The 24375-nt window shown below is 42.4% G+C and overlaps 1 protein-coding gene across 1 annotated transcript in view; it reads left to right on the top strand.

The window, feature by feature from the left end:
* ola1 (Obg-like ATPase 1) overlaps nt 1-24375 on the top strand; it is a 152555-nt gene that overhangs the window by 38045 nt on the left and 90135 nt on the right. Inside the window, exon 4 of the mRNA XM_078403969.1 lies at nt 1231-1358. Within this exon, the coding sequence (XP_078260095.1) occupies nt 1231-1358 (128 nt within the window). The remainder of the gene's footprint in view (nt 1-1230; nt 1359-24375) is intronic.

Below are 24375 nucleotides of genomic sequence, written 5' to 3'. Positions count from 1 at the left end.
TACTCCAGGTGTGGTCTCACCAGGGCCCTGTACAACTGCAGTAAGACCTCCTTGCTCCTAAACTCAAATCCTCTTGCAATGAAGGCCAACATGTCATTAGCTTTCTTCACTGCCTGCTATACGTGCATGCTTACTTTCACTGACTGATGTACAAGCACACCCAGGTCTTGTTGCACCCAACCTATCCAATTCACCCTGCAGCCTCATAGCATCCTCATCGCAGCTCACACTGCCATCCAGCTTTGTGTCATCCTCAAACTTGGAGTTGTCACATTTAATTCCCTCGTCTAAATCCTTAATATATATTGTAAATAACTGGGGTACCAGCACCGAGCCTTGCACCCCACTAGTCACTGCCTGCAATTCTGAAAAGGACCTGTTAATTCTTACTCTTTGCATCCTGTCTGCCAACCAGTTCTCTATCCATGTCAATACTCTACCCCTCAATACCATGTGCTCTAATTTTGCACACTAATCTCTTGTGTGGGAACTTGTCAAAGGCTTTATTGAAAGTCCAGATACACCACATCCACTGGCTTTCCCTTATCCATTCTACTTGTTACATCCTCAAAAAATTCCAGAAGATTAGTCAAGCATGATTTCCCCTTCATAAACCCATGCTGAATTTGACTGATCCTGTCACTGCTTTCCAAATGCGCCGCGATAACATCTTTAATAATCGACTCGAGCATCTTCCCCACTACCGATGTAAGGCTAACTGGTCTATAATTCCCCGTTTTCTCTCTCCCTCCTTTCTGAAAAAGTGGAGATACATTGACTATCCTCCAGTCCACAGGCGCTGATCCAGAGTCGAGCGAACATTGGAAAATGATCACCAATGTATCCAGGATTTCTAGGGCCACCTCCTTGAGTACTCTGGGATGCATACCATCAGGCCCTGGGGATTTATCTGCCTTCAGTCCCAACAGTTTACCTAACACCATTTCCTGACTAATGTGGATTCCCTTCAGTTCCTCCCTCCCACCGATTGTCGGTCTCCTAGTATTTCTGGGAGATTGTTTCCCATTATAAATTCACCTGTCTCTGATTGTAATCTATCCCAGCCCTCCACATTTATTAATCCTGATGCAGCAATGAGCTATTATGATTATTATTTGACACAATGAAGCATTATAAATGTACCCAGATTTTCTTATTTGGTTGAGTTGCAGCAATTTTGAACGGAGATCAATGATAGAAAAGCAAATTTAACTTTAATTTTTCTTACAGTAAAATACCAGCATTTCTGAATGTCGTGGACATAGCAGGACTCGTGAAGGGTGCTCATGCCGGTCAAGGGCTTGGAAATGCCTTCCTGTCCCACATCAGTGCCTGTGATGCAATCTTCCATCTTACAAGTATGTATCTATGAAGATAATCTACTATCATTTGAAATGCTGCAGTGTTTATGATTTTTTTTCCTTAACCTCATTATCATTGTACTGCGAGTATTAACTAATAACAAAGGTTACAAAATGCTGGAGTAACTCAGCAGGACAGGCAGCATCTCTGCAGAGAAGGAATGGGTGACGTTTCGGGTCAAGACCCTTCTTCAAACCTGAAATGTCACCCATTCCTTCTCTCCAGAGATGCTGCCTGTCCCACTGAGTTACTCCAGCATTTTGTCTCTATCTTTGGTTTAAACCAGCATCTGCAGTTCCTTCCTACTCAATAGCAAATGTTAGTTTGACGCACTCCTCCTTCAAAAACATAAGGGTTTATGTAGAGTTATGTGCTTAGGGTGCTGCTGCCTCAGCTCCAGCAACCTGGGTAAGATCCTGAACTCTGGCACTAATTATGTAGAGTTTACATAACTCTACATAACTAGCATATCTAGCATAACTAGCATATCTTTTGAAAGTGGCAGAAACTCGTGCTGTTGTTGGGAGAATATGTAAACTCTACATAATTAGTGCCAGAGTTCAGGATCTTACCCAGGTTGCTGGAGCTGAGGCAGCAGCACCCTAAGCACTGCTATACCACCAAATTCACTGGGCTTATTAGCAGCTTGTAAATATCATCATGCTTACTAAAAAGCACTACTTATGATAGTTTATAAATTTCTCTGCATATTAGTGGGACAGAAAAGGTGAAGGGAAACTTTGCAAACTGCAAACCGTCCATATACTTAAAACAACTGTAGTGTTAATTTCAGCTCAGACCATTCTGTGAAAATTATCCAACAACTCGCTGCTAAATTGTTATCATTCTCACTAAAATGCACATCCCCCATCCCTTCCCCCTCCACCCCCCCTCCCCTCACCAACACCACACAAACGTTTAAATTCTAAAAGCATGCTGATCGCTTGTCACCCATCAATGGTACCATGAAAATTACTTGTGGTACAATGCTTGCTAGAAAATCTTTTGTGTGCTAGACATCAGCTTTGTTTTACACAATTAAAGTATTACACGCTAGAATAATTTAAGTTGTACATTCTAAATGGTGATGTAGCCTTTCTGCAAAGGCTGAATTTGTTTGCTGATTCTCGGCAGCCGTTAACTTGTCCTTTGTATGGGGAGCTTCTTGATCTTGAGTTGTCACTTGTTTTTAACAATGCATTCCATGATATTACAAAAATATTGCTGTAATATTTCAAAAAATAATAACATTTTCATTTTGAGGTTTGGAAATTATGCAGTTATTACATCAAGTAATTGGTTCTAACTTTGAAATCATTTGGTGGAAATTTATTTTAGAAAAGTTGGAAATACATATGATCCACAGAAATTGTAAATACATTTCTGAAAAATACATTGTGTAAAGTGCGACTGAAGTAGTTTACTTCATTGGCAATTGTCAGCTGTAACTTGGTTGGCAGCATTCTTTGCTGTGACTCAAGTTTGTAGATCAGTTGTTAGACCTCAGTGCAGTGTTCCACTGTGGATGGTATAACCTTTTGAGTGTGATGGTGAACCAAAGGCTGATCTGTACTCTCAGATGAATGTAAAAAGTTTCAGGACAATATATATTTTTTGAAAAAGCAAAGAAGTTATAGGCGTCCTCACCAACATTTATGTTTCAATCTGCATTTGAAAATCAGAGTATTTGCTTCTTCCCACACACATCAAGACAGCACAAACACCAAATTGCTATGTTCCCTATATTGCAAGAGTGAATATACTTCAGAGTTACAGCATTTAGTCTAAAGTGCTTTATTGACAACTCAAGGCTGTGAAAAGTGCAGTGTAATTGAATGTTTTAAATATTATTGTTTTAAATATTATTAAACATTCACTGAGAATGCTATAGGTTATGCTTAAAGGTTGAAAGGTGCTGTGCTCTCTGGAATTCAAGAGAATGTCCAACATTTTGATGTATCTGATTGTGTGAAGTCTTAATTTTGTTAATAACTTTAGCTGGTAACTGCTACATTTAGTTTATTTGGGTTGCATGATAAGAGGAACAAGGGGAAAATTGTATTTTATATCCAATGTCATTAACTGATAATTAATCAAGATTTCTTTATTGAAGTCTCTGTTCAACCTAAAGTGATTATGTGCTGTAACTCTGAAGCCTCAATCATGGCCATCATTCCACATCCGTTTTTCTTTCTCCCTCTGTCCTCAGTGCCGATCAAGGCAACCCTTTGTCATTGATTAATAAACCGTGTCATTGGAAGTGTCATTGTTAACTGCCCATCTCTAATTGCCCTTGGGAAGGTGATGATCAATTACTTCCTTTAACTGCTGAGGCTTATGTGATTTTTGATATGCCAACAGTGTGGTTGGTAAGGGAGTTTCAGAATTTAGACCCTGTTCAATGAAGATATATGTTGTAACTTTAAAGTATTGTTACTCCTGCCAAATATTTCTAAGTCCGCATGGTCCAGCTTAGAGAATTTTCAGGTTGTTGTGTTCCTATGTTGTTGTTCTTTTCCTTCTCTGTGTTTAGAGATCTTGAGTAAGGAGATGTGTAGGAAAATAACTGCAGATGCTGGTACAAATCAAAGGAATCACAAAATGCTGGAGTAACTCAGCGGGTCAGGCAGCATCTCTGGAGAGAAGGAATGGGTGACGTTTCGGGTCGAGACCCTTCTTCAGACTGATGTCAGGGAGGGCGGGGCAAAGAAAGGATATAGGTGGAGACAGGAAGACAGTGGGAGAACTGGGAAGGGGAGGGGAAGAGAGGGACAGAGGAGCTATCTAAAGTTGGAGAAGTCAATGTTCATACCGCTGGGCTGTAAGCTGCCCAAGCAAAATATGAGGTGATGTTCCTCCAATTTGCGGTGGGCCTCACTATGACACTTGAGGAGGCCCATGACAGAAAGGTCAGACTGGGAGTGGGAGGGGGAGTTGAAGTGCTCAGTCACCGGGAGATTAGGCTGGTTAAGGCCGACTGAGCGAAGGTGTTGAGCGAAACGATCGCCGAGCCTGCGCTGGTCTCGCCGATGTAGAGAAGTTGACATCTGGAACAGCGGATACAATAGATGAGGTTGGAGGAAGTGCAAGTGAACCTCTGCCTCACCTGGAAAGATTGTTTGGGTCCTTGGATGGAATCGAGGGGGGAGGTAAAGGGACAGGTGTTGCATCTCCTGCAGTTGCAGGGGAAAGTGCCGGGGGAGGGGGTGGTTTGGGTAGGAAGGGACGAGTGGACCAGGGAGTTACGGAGGGAACGGTCTCTGCGGAAAGCAGAAAGGGGAGCAGATGGGAAGAAATGTAGTCCAGATAGCTGTGGGAGTCAGTGGATTTGTAGTAGATGTCAGTCACTAGTCTGTCTCCTATGATGGATATGGTAAGACCCAGAAACGGTAGGGAGATGTCGGAGATGGTCCAAGTATATTTAAGAGCAGGATGGAAATTAGTGGTGAAATGTATGAAGTCAGTGAGTTCTGCATGGGTACAAGAGGTATAGCACCAATGCAGTCATCAATGTAGCGGAGGTAGAGTTTGAGGATGGGGCCAGTGTATGTCTAGAATAGGATTGGTCGACGTACCTGACAAAGAGGCAGGCATAGCTGGGGCCCATGCGAGTGCACATAGCTACGCCTCGGGTTTGGAGGAAGTGGGAGGAGTCAAAGGAGAAGTTGTTGAGGGTAAGAACCAGCTCTGCTAAGCGGAGGAGAGTGTTAGTAGATGGAGATTGGTTGGTTCTACGGTCGACGAAGAAACGGAGGGCTTCAAGACCATCCTTGTGGGGGTTGGAGGTGTAGAGTGACTGGACATCCATGGTAAAGATGAGGGAGTGGGGGCCTGGAAACCGGAAGTTATTGAGGAGATGGAGAGCATGTGAGGTGTCTTGGACATAGGTGGGGAGGGATTTGACCAGGGGGGATAGGATGGAGGTAGGTGGAAATTAATTCGGTGGGACATGAACAGTGGAGAATTTGAGTGGAGAATTTGAGGCGGTTAATGTCACGCTGGCAGTTGGAAATGAAAAGTTCTAGTGAGGGTAGTTGGCCAGCCTTGGGAGATCAAGAGGGAGAAGGGGTCATCACTGGGTGGTGAGGACTCCTTCCCATGGAAAAAAGCTCGGAGGCGGAGGCGACGGAAGAAGAGCTCCACATTGTGGCGGACCTGGAACTCGTTGATGTGGGGTTGGAGGGGAACAAAGGTGAGGCCTCTGCTGAGGACAGACCATTCGGTATCTGAAAGGGGGAGGTCAGGGGTGGTGGTGCACACCCGGCAAGTGTGGGAGTTGGGGTCGGATGAAGGCAGGGGAGCAGACGGAGGTGGAGGCGATGTATAGTGGGGGGGTAGTAGGTTGACAGAGCAGAGGGGGGCATGAGGACCTATGTATGGGTGGGGAGTAGCTGGGGCCACCTGGCCGAAGGGGAAGGGGAAGACCCAGTGGAACCCCTGCTGAGGTTCCCTGTAGGAGCGGGTGGGCAGTAGGACCCAGCGGAGTTAGACCATGTGCTGTGGGACTCTGCCTCGTGGGGACTGTCGGCCCAGCGCTGAGCCTGTGAGCCGGGTAAGACGACGGCTGCGGCCTGCTGGTGGGTGGTGGTTGCCCGGCGCTGAGCCTGTGAGCTAGGGAAGGCGCCGGTGAGCCGGGGATGGTGGACGGTGGAGCGGCGAGGGTCAACACAGTCGCTGGTGGAGGCCCGCGGGGAACTGGAGCCCGGGTCAGTGGGTGAAACGGTGGTCGGCCCGGTTAGCAGATGGCCAGGGAGATAGCGAGGGTTGGCGGCAGCGGCGGTTGTAGCCGCGAAGAGGCCTTGGAAGTCGGCAGCAGCGGCCCCGGGGAGGTGGCGGAGGTCGGTGGCGGCAGCGGTTGTATCCTCAGGTAGGCCTTGTGAGTCGGCGGTAGTGGAGGTGGTATATTTTCGCTTTTCTGTTATAGTACTTACCTTTAAACAAAACATTGGCCCTTGGTATCTCTCCACAAAGTTGGGTATTGGTGGTCGAAGTCTTGATAAAAGCTGTGTCACTCAAAGCTTTGCGTCTGAAAGCAAGTAACAGGGCTTCGGATGACCATTGTTTTTAGGGGAAGTGGGGGTTGATGATGTAGAGGTGGTCTGATAGATTGGGTGTGTAATTTGGAGATCAGAAGCTTGTTGTGGATGACTTTTATGAACTTTCAGTAACGTTGTTGAAAACCTCATTTGTTGGGGGATAGGTATAAAATGAAAGTTCAGTCATGAAGGGCTGTGCTTCCACAACTTGCCACCGACATCCCTTGAAGCCCAGTATTTTCATCTGCTCCAAACACACCAAGTGCTAGAGCAACTCAGCAGGACTGATAGCATCTCTCTGAAGAACATGGATAAGTGACATCGGACTGGGACCTATTTTCATCTGCTGCCCAGATCAAGTGCTGTTCTGACATAAATTTGGTCAAATATCAACCTTCCCTTTTTTCTTAAATTTATTAGATGCAGTTTTAATTAAGGCCAGTCAGCAACAGTAACTATGAAACTCATGAAACTCTTCACCAATATTCCTAGGTTAAGGAAACCTGTCAATCTTACTAAGTTTGGCCTTTTTGTGACCAGACCTGGCAGTGTGATTGACTCTTGACTGGCTGCTTGGTCAAAGGGATGGGCATTAAAGATTGTTGTTTCTTGTGTTCACATCTGTGAACAGATGAAAAAAACAAGCTTAACTAGTTTCGAACTTGTTTTATTTTTTCATTTAACCCTTTGCCCTTCTATCCCTCCATCCAGGTGGAACTAAAACATTTGCTGTTAAATGTGAGGACCACACAGATAACCTGACATGTCACAGGACTAGTCTAATCATAAATTTAGCAAAACATAGTGGTGGTGGCACTTCAGTGTGAAGAAGAGTCTTGAACTGAAATATCGCCTCCACTGATGCTGAATAACCTGTGGAGTGCCTCCAGCAATATGTGTTTTGTTCAAGATTCCCATATCTGCAGTTTCTTGTGATAGTGACAGGCTGTGAGATTAGGGGAGACAATAAAGGACTGTAGATTATTAAATCTGATAAGAAAGGAAGCTGATGGTGAAACCTAGTAAGGGAAGGATGCTGGGCAGTTGGATTTGCCTACATCATACTAAGCTCCGAAATACTTTTCTATTTTTAACTGAATTTTAATTCAAGATTATCCCAAGAGGCAAATATAATTTGTCTGTCTTTTACGATGTTAAGCTGTTCCTCAACGTCTGTTTTTTTTTCATCCTTTGCCCTCTTTCTATCAACACATTGAGATTAATGGTGGATCTGCCTCAGCTGCATCTTCTCCATTCTAACTCTGGTTTCTTTAAACTTCCAATTCCTAAGAAATTAGACATCCACAAATCATGCCTTCTGCACATGCTTCAGCTACAGGTACGTACACCTGCTGAAAATAGTGACTCTAGTGCCATCATCCTTCAGCACAATGGGGATATAAGACTGCAGATGCTGGAATCTGGAGCAAAAAAAACAAACTGCTGGTAGAGCACGGTAGCGCAGCGGTAGAGTTGCTGCTTTACAGCGAATGCAGCGCCGGAGACTCAGGTTCGATCCTGACTACGGGTGCTGCACTGTAAGGAGTTTGTACGTTCTCCCCGTGACCTGCGTGGGTTTTCTCCGAGATCTTCGGTTTCCTCCCACACTCCAAAGACGTACAGGTATTTAGGTTAATTGGCTGGGTAAATGTAAAAAAAAAAAAATTGTCCCTAGTGGGTGTAGGATAGTGTTAATGTACGGGGATCGCTGGGCGGCACGGACTTGGAGGGCCGAAAAGGCCTGTTTCCGGCTGTATATGATATGATATGATATGATATATGATATGGATGAACGGTGGGTCAGGCAGCATCTGTGGAGGCACAAGGATAGTTTTGGGTCAAGATCTTGCATGAGTGTAAAGAGACGACAACCAGTATAAAGGGTGAAGGGGGAGGGTTGAAACGTGAGCTGGCATGTGATGGGTAGATCAAGGTGGGGAGAGTTGATGGACAGATAGAGGCAGCAGGGGAAGCAAGCAGTGGATATAATGATAGAGGCTGGGAGGTGATTAGTGGAGCCAACAAAGGACTGTTACTTATCAAATCAGATAAGAAATTGATGAAACCAGATAAGGGAAGGATGTTGGGCGGATGTTAACAATGGGGTGGTGGGGACCAAATAAATAGTGTGGTGACAGAAAGGGAGATGGAACAATGTGGGAAATGAAAAAGAAACTGGATAACGGGTTGGGGGAGGGTTGGAAAGAAGGGGGGGGGGGGGGGGTGCAAGAGGACCTGAGTGGATCAGAAGGATAGAGAAAGAAATATTGTGTAGGAAGGAACTGCAGATGCTGAATATAACAGATAGACTAGAAGGTAGACACAAAAAGCTGGAGTAACACAGCGGGTCAGACAGCATCTCTGGAGTAAAGGATTAGGTGATGTTTCAGGGCGAGACCCTTCTTCAGACTGAGTGTCGGGGGAACAAGACATATAGAGGGTGATGTTGAGAGATACAGAAAAAAATGAATGAAAGATATACAAAAAAGTTATATTGATAAAGGAAACAGGCCATTGTTTGCTATGGCCTAGGTGAAAATGAATATAGACAATGAGACCCAACAAGATGACTGAAGCTGGTATGACTTGGGTGGGGGAGGGATGGAGAGAGTGGGGATGCAAGGGTTACTTGAAGTTGGCAAAATCAATAATCACACCACTGGGTTGTAAACTGCCCAAGCTAAATATGACAAGCTGTTCCTCCAATTCGCATTTGGCCTCACTCTGACAATGGAGGAGGGCTGGGACAGAAAGGTCAGTGTGGGAATGGGAAGGGGAATTGAAGTGTTTGGCAACCAGGAGGTCAGGTAGGTCCAGGCGGACAGAGCGATGGTGTTCAGCGAAACGATTGCCCAGTCTATGTTTGGTCTCGTACTTGAAATTGGAGAATTCAGTGTTCGTGTCATTAAGCTGCAAACTACCCAGGTAGAATATGAGGTGCAGTTCCTCAAGTTTATGTTTGGACTCGCTCTGGCTGTGGAGAAGGCAGAGGACATCATGGGAACGGTGAGTGGAGTTAAAATGGCTTTCATCTGGGAACTCAAGGTGGCCATTGCGAACAGTTCACGGGTTCTTGGCAAAGCGGTCACGTGTCTGTAAGGGGGGGGGGGGGGGGAGATGGAGGAGGTTTGTTTACCTAAAGTTAGAGAATTCGGTGTTCATATTGTTGGGTTCGAAGTTACCCAAAAGGAATCTGAGGTGTTCTTCATTTTGCACGTGGCTTCACTCATGTACTGTAGACTGTGGTTTTGTGGTTACCTGCAAATAAATAAATCATCAGTCTACAACTCCTGCGCTTGCATACGATAATGTATATGCATGATATTTTGGCCATGGATAGAGCAAGAATTAGTACTATATCCTCTTAGCTTTTGTTAAATAATGTTGTGGTGATCTAAGCAGAATATTTGCAGGTTGTTGTGTATTTTGACACAGGAAAATAACAATTGTCCTGCAAAGCAGGAAGCATTTACTTCAAGACTCTGGCATGTTCCTTAAATTGCAATTACTTGTGCAGGCTTGTTCTTGTAAAAAAAAACAGGAAAATCACAAAATACAAAATATTTACATCAGTACCAAACATTATGCGATTGAACAACTTTTTGAAATGAAATCAAACTGTGGGAAATTCTTAACAGATCCGATCAAATTAGTGGTGAAAGAGAGGTTAATGTTTGAGTTTACTTCTCAAAAGAAAAATGTAAGTGGAAATAGGCGATGCAGAATCAGTGAAATGCTAAAAGGAAAATACTACGAACTGTGCAATGATTCCACAAAACAGCTCGCAACTATGATCTGAACCATTGGTCAAATGAAACTTCTAGTCTGTTCCTCACTCATTCTGACTTTCCCCCCCTTGATCAATACCACCTTCAAGTGAAACTGAGTGAAAGCGCAAGGAACACCATTTTTTGTAAGGCATATTATATAGTCTTCCCAACAGCATTACTTGCTGATTATGAGCTTTTCCAACTGTTTCTATATTTATTTTAATCATCCATAGCAATTTATTTTTGCATGCTTTCTAATAAAGAAGTTTCCCTATTCTATCAAAGATTTTAGAAATAATGGAATGCATGTAGTCTGCAAGTCTGTGTGTGCGCAGTCTGAACAGTAATAAGCAATTACGTAGGTTTACAATATCTTCATAAATAAAATAAACAAGGCATGTTTAACTATCATTTGGATTTCTGACATGTCTGTATTTTAATTTAATAGTTTTTTTATACTGTACATCCTTAGTAGCTTAATGAACACTGGTATCTGTTCAGTGTCACTCTCAATGATTTTTAATGAGCCCTTCTCTGACTTGATCGGCATATGTATACCTAACCCTCGTCCATAATCTCCTTTTCAGCCTTTAGAATACTTTATTAATAACAAACAAGATATGAAATACAAGGATTAATTTGACACTATTACTTCAGAATTGAGGACATGAAGTTGAAACAGATCTATGGTTTTAATAGAACCGTACATCAATATTTAAGCAGTGTTGCAGTAAGTTGAGGAGAGAAAGTGTAAAATTGAACAAATTTGTGCCCCAAAATAGTGCAAATGATAGGAATTCATGATGAGGCCATATGGTTAATGGTGATGCTATATTTTGAAAACTTTGGCTATATCTAACATCAAGATAGAGAGAAGAGTTCAGACATGATCTATAAGACCAGAATAATTTTGATGAGACAAAACAGACCTCTAACGTCAGGGCGACATAGCGCAGCGGTAGAGTTGCTGCCTTATAGCCCTTGCAGCGCCAGAGACCCGGATTTGATCCTGACTACGGGTGCTGTCTGTACGGAGTTTGTACGTTCTCCCTGTGACCCCGTAGGTTTTCTCCGAGATCTTTGGTTTCCTCCCACACTCCAAAGACGAACAGGTTTGTAGGTTAATTGGTTTGGTATATGTGTAAATTGTCCCCAATGTGTGTAGGATAGTGTTAATGTGCAGGGATCGCTGGTTGGCGCGGACTGGGTGGGCTGAAGGGCCTGTTCCCATGCTGTATCTCTAAACAAAACTAAACCAAACTAAATCATCAGCCGAGTCAGGAGAGAACATTTGGAATTAAAAAGTACTGCACCTTCAACCCTGAAAAAAAGCTACAGGATATTGACATTTGAATGGCAATGGTAAAATAGAGGCAATATAAATTGTACACTGACGATATTTCAGAAAGGTCCAGTGGACAGTAACTTTCCAGCTAATATCATGGTACTCTTCACACGGGCTGGAAAATGAAAATGGTGAATAAATGTAATCACTTTTGTTTTTTATGTTAATGAGAATGTGTTGGGGAAATTGATCTTTCTGGATTTATGATTTGAAATGGTCCGTGTCTTTATCTGCATCTGTTGTCATAATTTAAATGAAAACAAGTTAAATAAAACAAACAAAATAAGACATATTACAAATTCTGATAATTTAGCTATTTTTCTGCTTAGAAGTTCTTCATAACCCTCTTATTAAGGTGAAAATAGCTTTTCAGCTTTTGACTTGTACACTATATAGAATGAAGTGCAGAGAAAAACAGTATAACTAGGAATGGACATTTCAATGTGCACTGGAAATATGCTTTCTTCTTTGATCCTACTCAGTACCTAATATTCTAATATTCTCTATGTTCTGACTGGCAAATAATTTTGTTGGCACACTGCCAATCTTAATATTAAAATTATAATTTTAATACTGGGCAGGTACTGAAAAATATCCACTTAAATCACTATAGCCAAGAAGCTATTTAAGACCATTTTAAAATGCATTTTAACAAAATGGTCCAATATCCTCAAAGAATAAATGCAAAAAACATTGTCCTGTCCAATCAAATATATAATGATTGCTGTTGGAGTGGTATTTTCTTGGAAATATCAGTTACAATGGGGCAAAAATACAATACTGGTTAACAGTAAATTACTGTTAATGCTGCATCTATTATGAAGATAGCCACCACTTTTCTTTTTTAAATTAAATGCATCATTGACAAGGGCTTTTATGTGACAAAACCAATAGTGTGTCTGAAATTCGTGGAAAAGAATTCCTCTCAACTTGCTGGTATTACATAAAACTCAATCCTGTTGAATGGTGATCTTGATATTGCATCTGTAATATAATTACTAGTTTAATTTAAATTTGCCCTTTTTACATTGACTTCCAAAAAATATTTGCAACTAACTTCTTACAACCTTACAACACTGCCAATTGCTACAAACCATGCAAGTATTCTTAAAGAGAGCTATGATCTAATTTCTCTCTCTTCATTCTGGGGGTAGATCATATCAACTCAGTGTTCTTTTCTGATTGATATTATTTGGGGCTTATTTTTTCGATCTGGATCGGCTAACTCTAACTGACCTACTTAACTAGCTGAAAAGATTTTGAGAAAAAGGAAAGCTAAATTTTAAACACTTAAAATCTGCTTCACAGTGTATGATTGGAGTACAATACCAGAGCCTGCCAAATAAACTGCTCACAAATGGTTTAAATATTTGTTATGTAGTGAGAACTGGTGTCATGACAATTACTGAATGACAATTACTTAAAATAAAAACTATTTCAAAAAATATCAAGCTAATAGTCCAGTTTTCTGACTTAACCCTTTGTTTATATGAAAATAAATTATTTTGTTTGGAAAATTCTGTTTTGGCAGATGCTCGGAATTTGGTGAGGTCTCGTATTCTGAAGCCATTTGGGATTCTACGTTATTATTCTGCTGCCTTTTTAACCTTGAATATTTCTAAGTTCAAAAAATGGAAATTTACACAATCGACTGTCAAGAATCTCACATTGCAAACCTTCCAGTGTCAGGTTTCAGAATTCATATTTGTTTTTGGCTTCAGAGAAAATGGTACATGGTGTGTTTTCATTGCTTGTTGAAAGACTTTCATGCCGTTAAAATAAGCATTTTGATGCTGGTTGAATTACAAGTTTTTGTCAGTCTATTCTCATCATGGATGATTAGACTAAAAGGTCTGGTTGTCTTGACTTGAGATCACCACAGCTTCAGATAACATGCTTCGTGATTGAAGGTCGAAATATTTTGAATTCTAATAGGCTGGCAGATGAATTGCCTGAAATAGACTGTAAAATTTCAAGGCTTCCTTTTCCATCTGCTGTGAAAAGAGCCGTTGGGAATGGCTGAGCTTGATGATCATAGAATTACTGGATGGTGATTCTAAGACCCTCAAAGAGAAGTTGCTATGGAGATCAGTTCCAAACTGTGCAATGATTCACCTCTGAAAGGCTTGAGGGACTGAGAAGCTGAACACATCATTGTTCAGGTGGTTGTTGGTTAGGAAATTGCTGGTGCCTTTGTAATCGGCACTTCTGCGATAGTTAAAGATCTAAAAAGGTTTGTTCTGTCAATGATATGGGGCAACTGGAATGTACATAAGATGGATTATTTCAATCATTGCTCATTCAGTCTTTGACAAATGTGTCTTGACTGGCAAGGAAATTAATCACTAAAAATAGAACACAATGTGAATTTACAATAAACCTTCAATGAAATCGAAGTTTAAAAATGTAATTTGCAGTTGGAAAAATAATAATATTGCATCATCCATTTGAGCAGTTTGTAAATCAATTTGTAGATTGTGTTTTATATTGCTACTGTTACAACAGTAGTCTTACTAAATTTTCAAGACAAAAATAGACCATGTAAACATATCACATATCTTCACTCAAGATGATACAGATAGAAATTTTAAGGATTCGATTAAAAAATATATTTAGGTGCTCAATTTATGATATTGCCGTCTTTACCATGCACTTGTTATTTGGTGTAATATACAGTGCCCTCCATAATGTTTGGGACCAAGACCCATCATTTATTTATTTGCCTCTGTCCACCACAATTTGAGATTTGTAATAGAAAAAAATCACGTGGTTAAAGTGCACATTGTCAGATTTTAATAAAGGGTATTTTTATACATTTTGGATTCACCATGTAGAAATTACAGCAGTGTTTATACATAGCCCCCCCCCCCCCCCCCCATTTCAGGGCACCATAATGTTTGGGACACAGCAATGTCATGTAAATGAAAGTAGTCAGGTTCAGTATTTTGTTGCATATCCTTTGCATGCAATGACTGCTTGAAGTCTGCGATTCACAGACATTACCAGTTGCTGGGTGTCTTCTCTGGTGATGCTCTGCCAAGCCTGTATTGCAGCCATCTTTTGCTTATGCTTGTTTGGGGGGCTAGTCCCCTTCAGTTTTCTCTTCAGCACAAAAGAGGCATGCTCAATTAGGTTCAGATCAGGTGATTGATTTGGCCACTCAAGAATTTACCATTTTTTAGTTTTGAAAAACTCCTTTGTTGCTTTAGCAGTATGTTTGGGATCATTGTCTTGCTGTAGAATGAACCGCTGGCCAATGAGTTTTGAGGCATTTGTTTGAATTTGAGCAGATAGCATTCTATACACGTCAGAATTCATTATGCTACTACCATCAGCAGTGTATCATCAATGAAGATAAGTGAGCCAGTACCTTCAGCAGCCATACATGCCCAGGCCATAACACCCCCACCACTGTGTTTCACAGATGAGGGGGTATGCTTTGGATCTTGAGCAGTTCCTTCTCTCCTCCATACTTTGCTCTTGCCATCATTCTGATATAAGTTAATCTTCGTCTCATCTATCCACAAGACCTTTTTCCAGAACTGTGGTTGCTCTTTTAAGTACTTCTTGGCAAACTAACCTGGCCATCCTATTTTTGTGGCTAATCAGTGGTTTGCATCTTGCAGTGTAGCCTCTGTATTTCTGTTCATGAAGTCTTCTGTGGACAGTGGTCATTGACAAATCCACACCTGACTCCTGAAGAGTGTTTCTGATCTGTCGGACAGATGTTTGGGGATTTTATCATAGAGAAAATTCTTCTGTCATCAGCTGTGGAAGTCTTACTTGGCCTGCCAGTCCCTTTGCGATCAGTAAGCTCACCAGTGCTCTCTTCTTAATGATGTTCCAAACGGTTGATTTTGGTAAGCCTAAGGTTTGGCTGATGTTTCTAACAGTTTTATTCTTGTTTCTCAGTCTCATAATGGCTTCTTTGACTTTCATTGGCACAACTTTGGTCCTCATGTTGATAAACAGAAATAAAAGTTTCCAAAGGTGATGGAAAGACTGGAGGAAAGACTAGGTGCTGAGAACTCTCTTATACCTGCACTAAAGAGGCAACTAAACACACCTGAGCAATTACAAACACCTGTGAAGCCATGTGTCTCAGACACTATGGTGCCCTGAAATGGGGGGGACTATGTATAAACACAGCTGTAATTTCTACATGGTGAAACCAAAATGTATAAAAATACCCTTTAATAAATTCTGACAATGTGCACTTTAACCACATGTGATTTTTTTCTATTACAAATCTCAAATTGTGGAGTACAGAGTCAAATAAATAAGTGATGGGTCTTTGTCCCAAACATTATGGAGGGCACTGTAAGTGGCTATATTAGTAGCTAATAACTTGACATTTATCTTAGGACTTAATCATTTAAATTAAGCTTCAAATTGTTCATTGCCACTGTTAGTGCTTTGAAAAATTGAATTATCAAATGAAGAAGGAATTCAAGTGCCATCATGGCAGTAGGTAAATTTAAAATGTATTGATTAAATATATCCAGAATAAATAAAGTGTAATAGTAACTATAAAACTATTGTATTGTCATTAACATCCTCTCTTGTCCACGAGTATACTGTTGGAAGGAGCTTTGCTAACTCTGCAGTGCTGATGAAATAACTTAGTTGACTGAATCGAGGGAAACAGAGTTAACATTTCTTGTTGACCACCTTTCATCAGAACTGCAAAGTAAGAAAACAAACAAGTTTCAAATTGCAGAGAAGCAATGATAGGAGTAACAAAAGAAATGTCTCTGACAATGGAGTCCCAGTGAAATCAGATGACACACATGCTGTTAGTGCTGTAAAATAAAGACCCTGCTTTCGTGCAGCCCGTTGGCTCTTCCATCACACTACTCCCACTGCCCCTCCATTGCACTACTGCCCTTCCAGGCGCCACCCTCCCGGCCTCTCCTTCCAGGCTCTGCCGGCCCCTCCTCCTCCACCCCGGACCCTCCTTCTAGGTGCCACTACCTGCCACTGTCCCTCTTTCCAGGCGTGCATCTCCTCTCGGCCCTAGCTCCCTCGCGTGCTTGCTTTCCAATCTCAAATGAGGTCTTGTTAATGGTTGAGATTCTGATGAAATGTTATATAACACAATAATATAAAGCTAGATTTTCTGTCTTTATTCCCACTCTGTTCTGTTCCACCATCTCTCTGCTGTGTCTGTGCAGATCATTGAATATCTAATTGTAGTGATTTACCATCCATTATACATAGAATGGAGCTATTCATGTTGAATGAAGATAATGGGAAGGATTGCCAAAATTAAACAAATTATTGGACCAAATTAAAGCAAATTGCATTGGAACGTAAAGGTCTCAAAATAGAAACAGTTGATGTTGCAAGCTGTGTTGCATTCAGCTATTTAACTGAATTTTGGCTACGTGGAGAAAAACTATTTTGTTTATACAGGTAGTTCTAAATAGGGATATCATTCTCTTGAGCTTTTAGATTTTCTAATTATACACCAATAAAAATCATTTTTTAAACTGCTCAAAATTCAATACTCAACATTCAATATAACTTTGAGTAGTTTATAATTTCATTGTTTAGCTGAGATCTGGAGCTTTCAAAATATAAATGCATAGAATTGTACTTATTAAGATTCCACCTGCAGAGGCTTCATTTAGGGAATGAGAATTCCAAATGGATGTTTTTAAGACTTTGGACTGAAAACACACAAATTAATTTATAAATTGTTAAAATTAGTTTCCATATCTCTCTCCAATTATTTTTAGTTTAGAGATACAGCCTGGAAACAGGCCCACCAGGTCTGTGCCAACCAGCGATCCCCGCACACTAACACTGCCGTGCACACACGACCGACAATTTACAATTTTTACTGAAGCCGATTACTCTACAAACCTATACATCTTTGCTGTGGGGGTAAACCGGAGCACCCGGAGAAAACCCACACAAATCACAGGGAGTTCTTACAAACTCCGTACAGACAGAATCGAACCTGGATCTCTGGCGCTGTAAGGCAGCAACTCTATTGTGCTGCCCCATAATCAAACAACATTTGTTCTTTTAGCAGTGAGAGCACAATGAACATTTTTATTTTTCCAGGAATGTAATGTAGTATTTGTTTTCTTTTCTCCAATCCCTGACATTTATTTTCCTGATTAGATGTCCTGTGGTAGCTAGTACATAGTCAATAACCCTTGGGATTTTCTAGGAATGGTCAGGCAAATGCTTGTTTTTAATGAAATATTTTTTGTTTTCGTCTCTCACCTCACCAAAATCGCAAGGAAAATGTATTTATCGTCTGAATTAGTTTACATATTTCAGAACCTGTGTTATTACATCATTCTTAAGCATAATGTGATCTCCAGTTGTCTTTGCAGTGTGAGTAGAGCATCCCAGATTCATGTGAATTCAAGATGTTCTCTCGAAGTGTTTTCGCTCTGCTGTTCAAGTAGTGATTTCTTGCTGCATTGTTTCCACTATTCTGGTCCCTCAGTTTATTGTTGATCCATTGAATCGGGTTAGAAATTCTATTGCCATTACCTCAGAACTGACGAATCTGTCTTTTCTAGAAAATTTTAAAAATGTGGAAGGTAAATTGTATTCAAGAATAGAAATCATTGGAAAAAAATATTTTTAAGAAACTCCTCATGTCCATATAAGACATTTCACTTTGCACTCTATCCTATGATCAATCTTACAGAAATTGGTATTGCTAGGCCTCCAATTCAAGAAATTTGCTTGATACCTAAAATATGGTCAAGAAGGTAAGAGCCCATGGGATCCAGGGTACCTTGGCAAAATGGATAAAAAACTGGCTTAGTGACAGAAGGCAGAGGGTGATGGTAGAAGGTTGCTTCTGTGACTGGAGGCCGGTGTCCAGTGGGGTGCCGCAGGGATCGGTGTTGGGTCCCTTACTGTTTGTAATCTACATTAATGATCTGGATGTCAATGTACAGGGCATGATCAGCAAGTTTGCAGATGACACAAAGTTAGGGGGGGTGGTGAATAGCGAGGAAGGGATCTGCAAGCTGCAGGAAGATATAGATGAGATGGTCAGATGGGCGGAGCAGTGGCAGATGGAATTTAATCCTGAAAAGTGCGAGGTGATGCACTTTGGCAGAAATAACTTGGAGAGGGAGTACACCATGAATGGAAGGACCCTAGGGAAGACAGGGGTACAGAGGGACCTTGGAGTACAGGTACACAAGTCCTTGAAGGCAGCAGGACAGGTGGACAGGGTGGTCAAAAAGGCATATGGGTTACTGGCCTTCATTAGCCGGGGCATTGAATATAAAAGTAGGGGGGTAATGATGGAATTGTACAGAACACTGGTGAGGCCGCAGCTGGAGTATTGTGTACAGTTCTGGTCACCACATTATAGAAAGGATGTGATAGCTTTGGAGAGGGTGCAGAGGAGATTCACCAGGATGCTGCCAGGGATGAAGGGCCTCGGCTATGAGGAGAGACTGAGCAGACTGGGGTTGTTTTCCCTGGAGCAGAGAAGGCTGAGAGGGGACATGATCGAGGTGTACAAGATCATGAGGGGCATAGATAAGGTAGATGGCGGGGAACTTCTTCCACTGGTGGAAGGTTCAACAACGAGGGGACATAGATACAGGGTAAGGGGAGGGAGGTTTCGGGGGGATGTGAGAAATAACTTTTTCACCCAGAGGGTGGTTGGAGTCTGGAACTCACTGCCTGGGGTGGTGGTGGAGGCGGGAACACTCACAACGTTTAAGAGGCATTTGGATGGGCACTTGAAATGCTACAACATTCAGGGCTACGGTCCAAATGCGGGAAAATGGGATTAAAATTAGACTGTGTTTGGTAACGGGCGGCGCGGACACGATGGGCCGAAGGGCCTCTTTCTATGCTGTGGGACTCTATGACTCTATGGTAACAAGTAATTCTTTTACAAACTCCAAGCTCTCAAATTTTTTTAGATTTTAGATTCTACAGCGCGGAAACAGGCCCTTTCGGCCCACCGAGTCCGCGCCGCCCAGCGATCCCCGCACATTAACACTATCCTACACACACCAGGGACAATTTTTACATTTACCCAGTCAATTAACCTACAAACCTGCACGTCTTTGGAGTGTGGGAGGAAACCGAAGATCTCGGAGAAAACCCACGCAGGTCACGGGGAGAACGTACAAACTCCATACAGACGGCGCCCGTAGTCAGGATCGAAACTGAGTCTCCGGCGCTGCATTCGCTGTAAGGCAGCAACTCTACCGCTGCGCCTTCTAGAACTGATTACTGCTTGGTGCCTGCATTTCAGTACTAAGAAATTGAAAAACAGCTACGCTTGAAGTAAATACGGTCCTATCTAAGCTTGACGGTGACCTTCCAAACAAATTACAGGTGCGCTGCGATCAAATGGATAAATTGCGGAGGTGGAGGAGAAAGGCTATTGGTTTCCTCCCTCTTTCACGTGGCCTCAACACAGCACAATCTAGTCCTGGAAGCAAATCCAACCGTCCAGTCAACTGCCTCTCCCCAAATTCTATGCAATCAGGTCGCTCTGATTGCTGACTCCTGACCCATCATTTGCACATTGATCCTTTAGTGTTCCCCTTCCCCAACCACTATCTCCCTGCTCTCTCTTTCTATTTTGAAGTAGGAGTCTGGAACACACTGATTTAATGTGTTTGAGAACTGGTGAGGAAGTGAGTGGGGCACTGATGGTCTGAGCCAAAAGGTGGGGTCAATTTAGGTAGGATCCAATAAAATTACATGATCGAAATGTATAAAATTGAGAGATATGGATGGGATAGATGGTCAGTCTTTATCTCGGGGTGGAAATGTCATATACTGGATGGCATTGGTTTAAAGTGAGAGGAAGAAAGTTTAAAGGAGATTTACGAGACAAGTTTCTTTAATACAGTGTGTCAGATTCCTAGGCACATTGCCAGGGAAAGTGGTAGAGCCAGATGTGATAGCAATGTTTAAGAGACATTTGGACATATACGTGAACAGGTAGGAATGGAGGGATAAAGAACCTTTGCAGGCAGATGTGCATTTTAAATTGGCATTAGAGTTGGTGCAGACACTGGGCCGAAGGGCATGTTCCTGTGCAATACTGCTCTGTGTTCAGACGATGCAATATTGTGTATAAATGTCCCAACGTTTGCTTGTTGGATTATCGACCTGCTATTTTAAGTAAATTGTATCTGGCGACAATCACCTTCAGCATACTTTTAAAAAAAGATTCTTGAATCAATGATGTTTTATGCAAATTGGGTGCTTTCATTAATCTGTCAAAAGTTTGAACCTTTGCAGTATTAGTCAAATTTAATGTCATACAGCAAAAGTGCGGTGAGATACAGGTATAATTAAAGTTTTGTTTGCAGCAGCATCACAAGCACAGAGACTCAGAAACACACAAAGTAAATTATGGCTCAGATCATGGGCCATTGATAGATACCACCTTCTTGAGGCAGCATCTCGTAGATGCCCTCAATGGTTGGGAAATGGGATGTTTGCCACTTGCTTGGTGAAATTCTACCATTATAACTATTTATTAAACTTGTTAATATCCACTTGATTGATGTTCTTCGTAATGGACCAAATGAGTCGAAAACCAACAAGGTTATCTCAAGTCATCTCCAAATTCTTGGATCTAGGAGTCATCATACTTCTCTGGAACTGGATTCTTGACTTCCTAACCCACAGTCAACAAGGATTGTGGGCCAGCCACTACCAATGATGAGACTACAGGGAAGAGAGAGAGAGAGAGAGAGAGCTTAATAATTATGGTGCCAAGACAACAACATCCCAATGTCAGGAATATGAAGGAGCTAGCTATTCACTTATTAACTTGAGGAAACAAGGCAGTGTACATGGTCCAGTCAGCATCAGTGGTGTTGAAGTGGTGATGGTCCAGAGCAAGTTCCTAAGCTAAATATCACCAACAGTCTGTCATGGACACCAGCACCTCGTCTTTCTTTGAAGATTAGGGAAGTCTGGCAAGTCTCCAACGATTTTTACAAACTTCTCGAGATAGACTGTATAAAGCATCCTATTGGGATGCATCGGTACGAGTTCTACCCAATATCATAAGATATATTGCTGAGGGTGTGGTTGTAGAGTCGTCTACTTCTTGTGCATCCTTTCAAGCTTTTGATTTTCTGCCTAACGGAAACGAGGAGGAATGACTGCATGTAAATGGAACAGATTATGTTGGAAGCTTCCCCGAGACAGCATGAAATGAAGATGGAGTCAATGGGAGTGGAAGGGAAGCCTGATTTGTGTGATGGACTGGGCTACATAAACCTCTAAGAGTTCTGACCCGAAATATCACTCATTCATGTTCTCCTGAGATGCTATCTGTCACGCTGAGCTACTCCAGCACTCTGTGTCTTCCTTTGTAAACCAGCATCTACAATTCCTTGTTTATCGCGTACAACGCAAGTTTTATTATCCCGAGAGCTCAAGATCTGCATTTGTACATGTGCTTATAGAAAGAATAGAGAATTACAAAGATAGGGGTTGCTAGATATGGGTGGGTGGAAAATGGGACTTTCTTTGGGTCACAGCTTTGGTTCCAGAATGGAGTGTTGCTCCTCCTGTGCCAAAGTCAAGAATTTTAATGCATGGCTAAAGAACATTTTGATGGAGGTTTGTGGTCCATATTTATACCAATGGCATAAATAAAACGAAGAATGAGGTCCTTTAGTTTAGAGACACAGCGCGGAAACAGGCCCTTCAGCCCACCGAGTCTGCACCGGCCAGCGATCCCCGCACATTAACACTATCCTACACACTAGGGACAATTTACACATACACAAAGCCAATTAACGTACATACCTGTACGTCTTTGGAGTGTGGGAGGAAACCGAAGATCTCGGAGAAACCCCACGCGGTCACGGGGCGAAAGTACAAATTCCGTCATGACAGCACCCGTAGTCGGATCGAACCCGGGTCTCTGGCGCTGTAAGGAGCAACTCTACCGCTGCGCCACCGTAGCCGCAGGTGTTTACAAAAAAGTAGGTTGACATCAAAGATCAGAACTTCAAGTCGTAATCCCATTTTCCTAACAGCCAGTAAGTACAGAAAAAGGAATCTAAATGAATATGTTGGTGCAGAAATAATATTGGAAGGACAGAATCAAAAAAGGGCACACTGCAAACAGATAAGCAAATACACATTGGCACGGTTCTGAGACATCAAAAATAAGAATGTGGTAATGGGGGATTTCAACCATCCTAACAGAAACTAGGATGATGGAAGAGGAAGGCTTGTGAGTGCAAAATTCTTTGAAATAACTTAAATTTAGTACCCTACAAATTTAATGAGAGGGTGTGCTGCTGGATGTGGTTTTAGAGAATGAACTGGGCAGCTTGCAAGTATGGCAGCACTTTGGAGACAGCAATCTTTATTTGATTAAAATGTGCAAAGTCATGGAAATGAGTGAAGATGAGTAAAACATTTCAATTTTATTAAGGCCCGTTTTAAATTGTATTCAGGCCAATTTTAAACTACATTAAGGCTAATTTTACAAGGCTGAGACATGATATAACCACTAATTTGCTGGTGCTGGAATTATTCAGAGTCGGGCATCTTCTCCCATCAGAGCTTGTCAAATGAAGAAAATAAGTATTAAAGCAAAAAGCTGCAGATGCTGGAAATCTGAAAGAAAAAGAAATAATCCTGGAAACGCTTATTCTTATTTTCTAACATTCAGTGTTGATTCCTGAGGATAGTTACGGGCCCTAGTTGGATGATCAGATACTGTATTTTGACCTCGCATTGGGCCTTTCCGCAACAGTGTCAGAGACCAAGGGCAGAGGACCCATTGGATGGGGATGGAGAATTAATATGCAAGTAAATTGTAAGCTTGGGGTGACCCTTGTGGGCTGATGAGATGTGATTTGCTATTTGAAGTTGGCAATGTTAGAGCAATGGGGATGTGCAAGGAGACAGTATTGAGGGTTTTGGATCAAATATGTTCCAAATAAAAGTAAAGCACGTTTTCCCAACTTGGAAGTAAGGCATAAAAGGCCTTATGACAAAACAGGAGTTTAACATGGAGGTAAGACAGGAGCTGCATAGAAGCATAACATTTTCTAACTAACTAAGTATAGACTAAGTCAGTATCGACTAACTAGGATATCTAACTAAGGGCAGCCACCTTACTGTCAGTTTAGTTTAGAGATACAGCAGGAAAACAGGCCCTTCGATCCACTGAGTCCATGCCGATCAGCGATCCTCGCACACTAACGCTATCCAAGACACACCAGGGACAAGTTAACAACAGTTCAACAGTTCAACAGAGCTTTATTTGTCATTCGGTACCAAGGTACCGAACGAAACTACATAGCAGTCATACAAAAAAGAACACAAGACACATAACCCCAACACAAACGTCCATCACAGTGACTCCAAACACCTCCTCGCTGTGATGGAGGCAACAAAACTTCCATTCTCTTCCCCACGCCCACGGACAGACAGCTCGACCCCGACCGACCCGCACAGTCCCCGCAAGGGGATGGAAGTCCCCGCGGCCGAGTCGCACCGGGCGCTGAAACGTCTCGCGGCCGAGCCGGGCGATGGCCCCGCGACCAAGCCTTGCGCAGCTAAGTCCCATGGCCGAGCCGCACCGGGCGATGTTAAGTCCCGCGGCCGAGCCGCACCAGCGATGAAAAGTCCCGCGGCCGAGCCGCACCAGCGATGAAAAGTCCCGCGGCCGAGCTGCACCGGGCGATGTAAAGTCCCGCGGCCGAGCTGCACCGGGCACTGTTAAGTCCAGCGGCCGAGCCGCACCAGCGATGTAAAGTCCCGCGGCCAAGCCGCACCGGGCGATGAAAAGTCCTGCGGCCGAGCCGCACCGGGCGATGAAAAGTCCAGCGGCCAAGCCGCACCGGGCGATGTTGGGCCCCGCGGCCGA

Source organism: Rhinoraja longicauda, chromosome 8 (genome assembly GCF_053455715.1).
Source record: "Rhinoraja longicauda isolate Sanriku21f chromosome 8, sRhiLon1.1, whole genome shotgun sequence".
Taxonomy (NCBI): domain Eukaryota; kingdom Metazoa; phylum Chordata; class Chondrichthyes; order Rajiformes; family Arhynchobatidae; genus Rhinoraja; species Rhinoraja longicauda.
The sequence above is the reverse complement of the archived record's forward strand: the minus strand, read 5'-3'. Positions and strand labels throughout refer to the sequence as shown.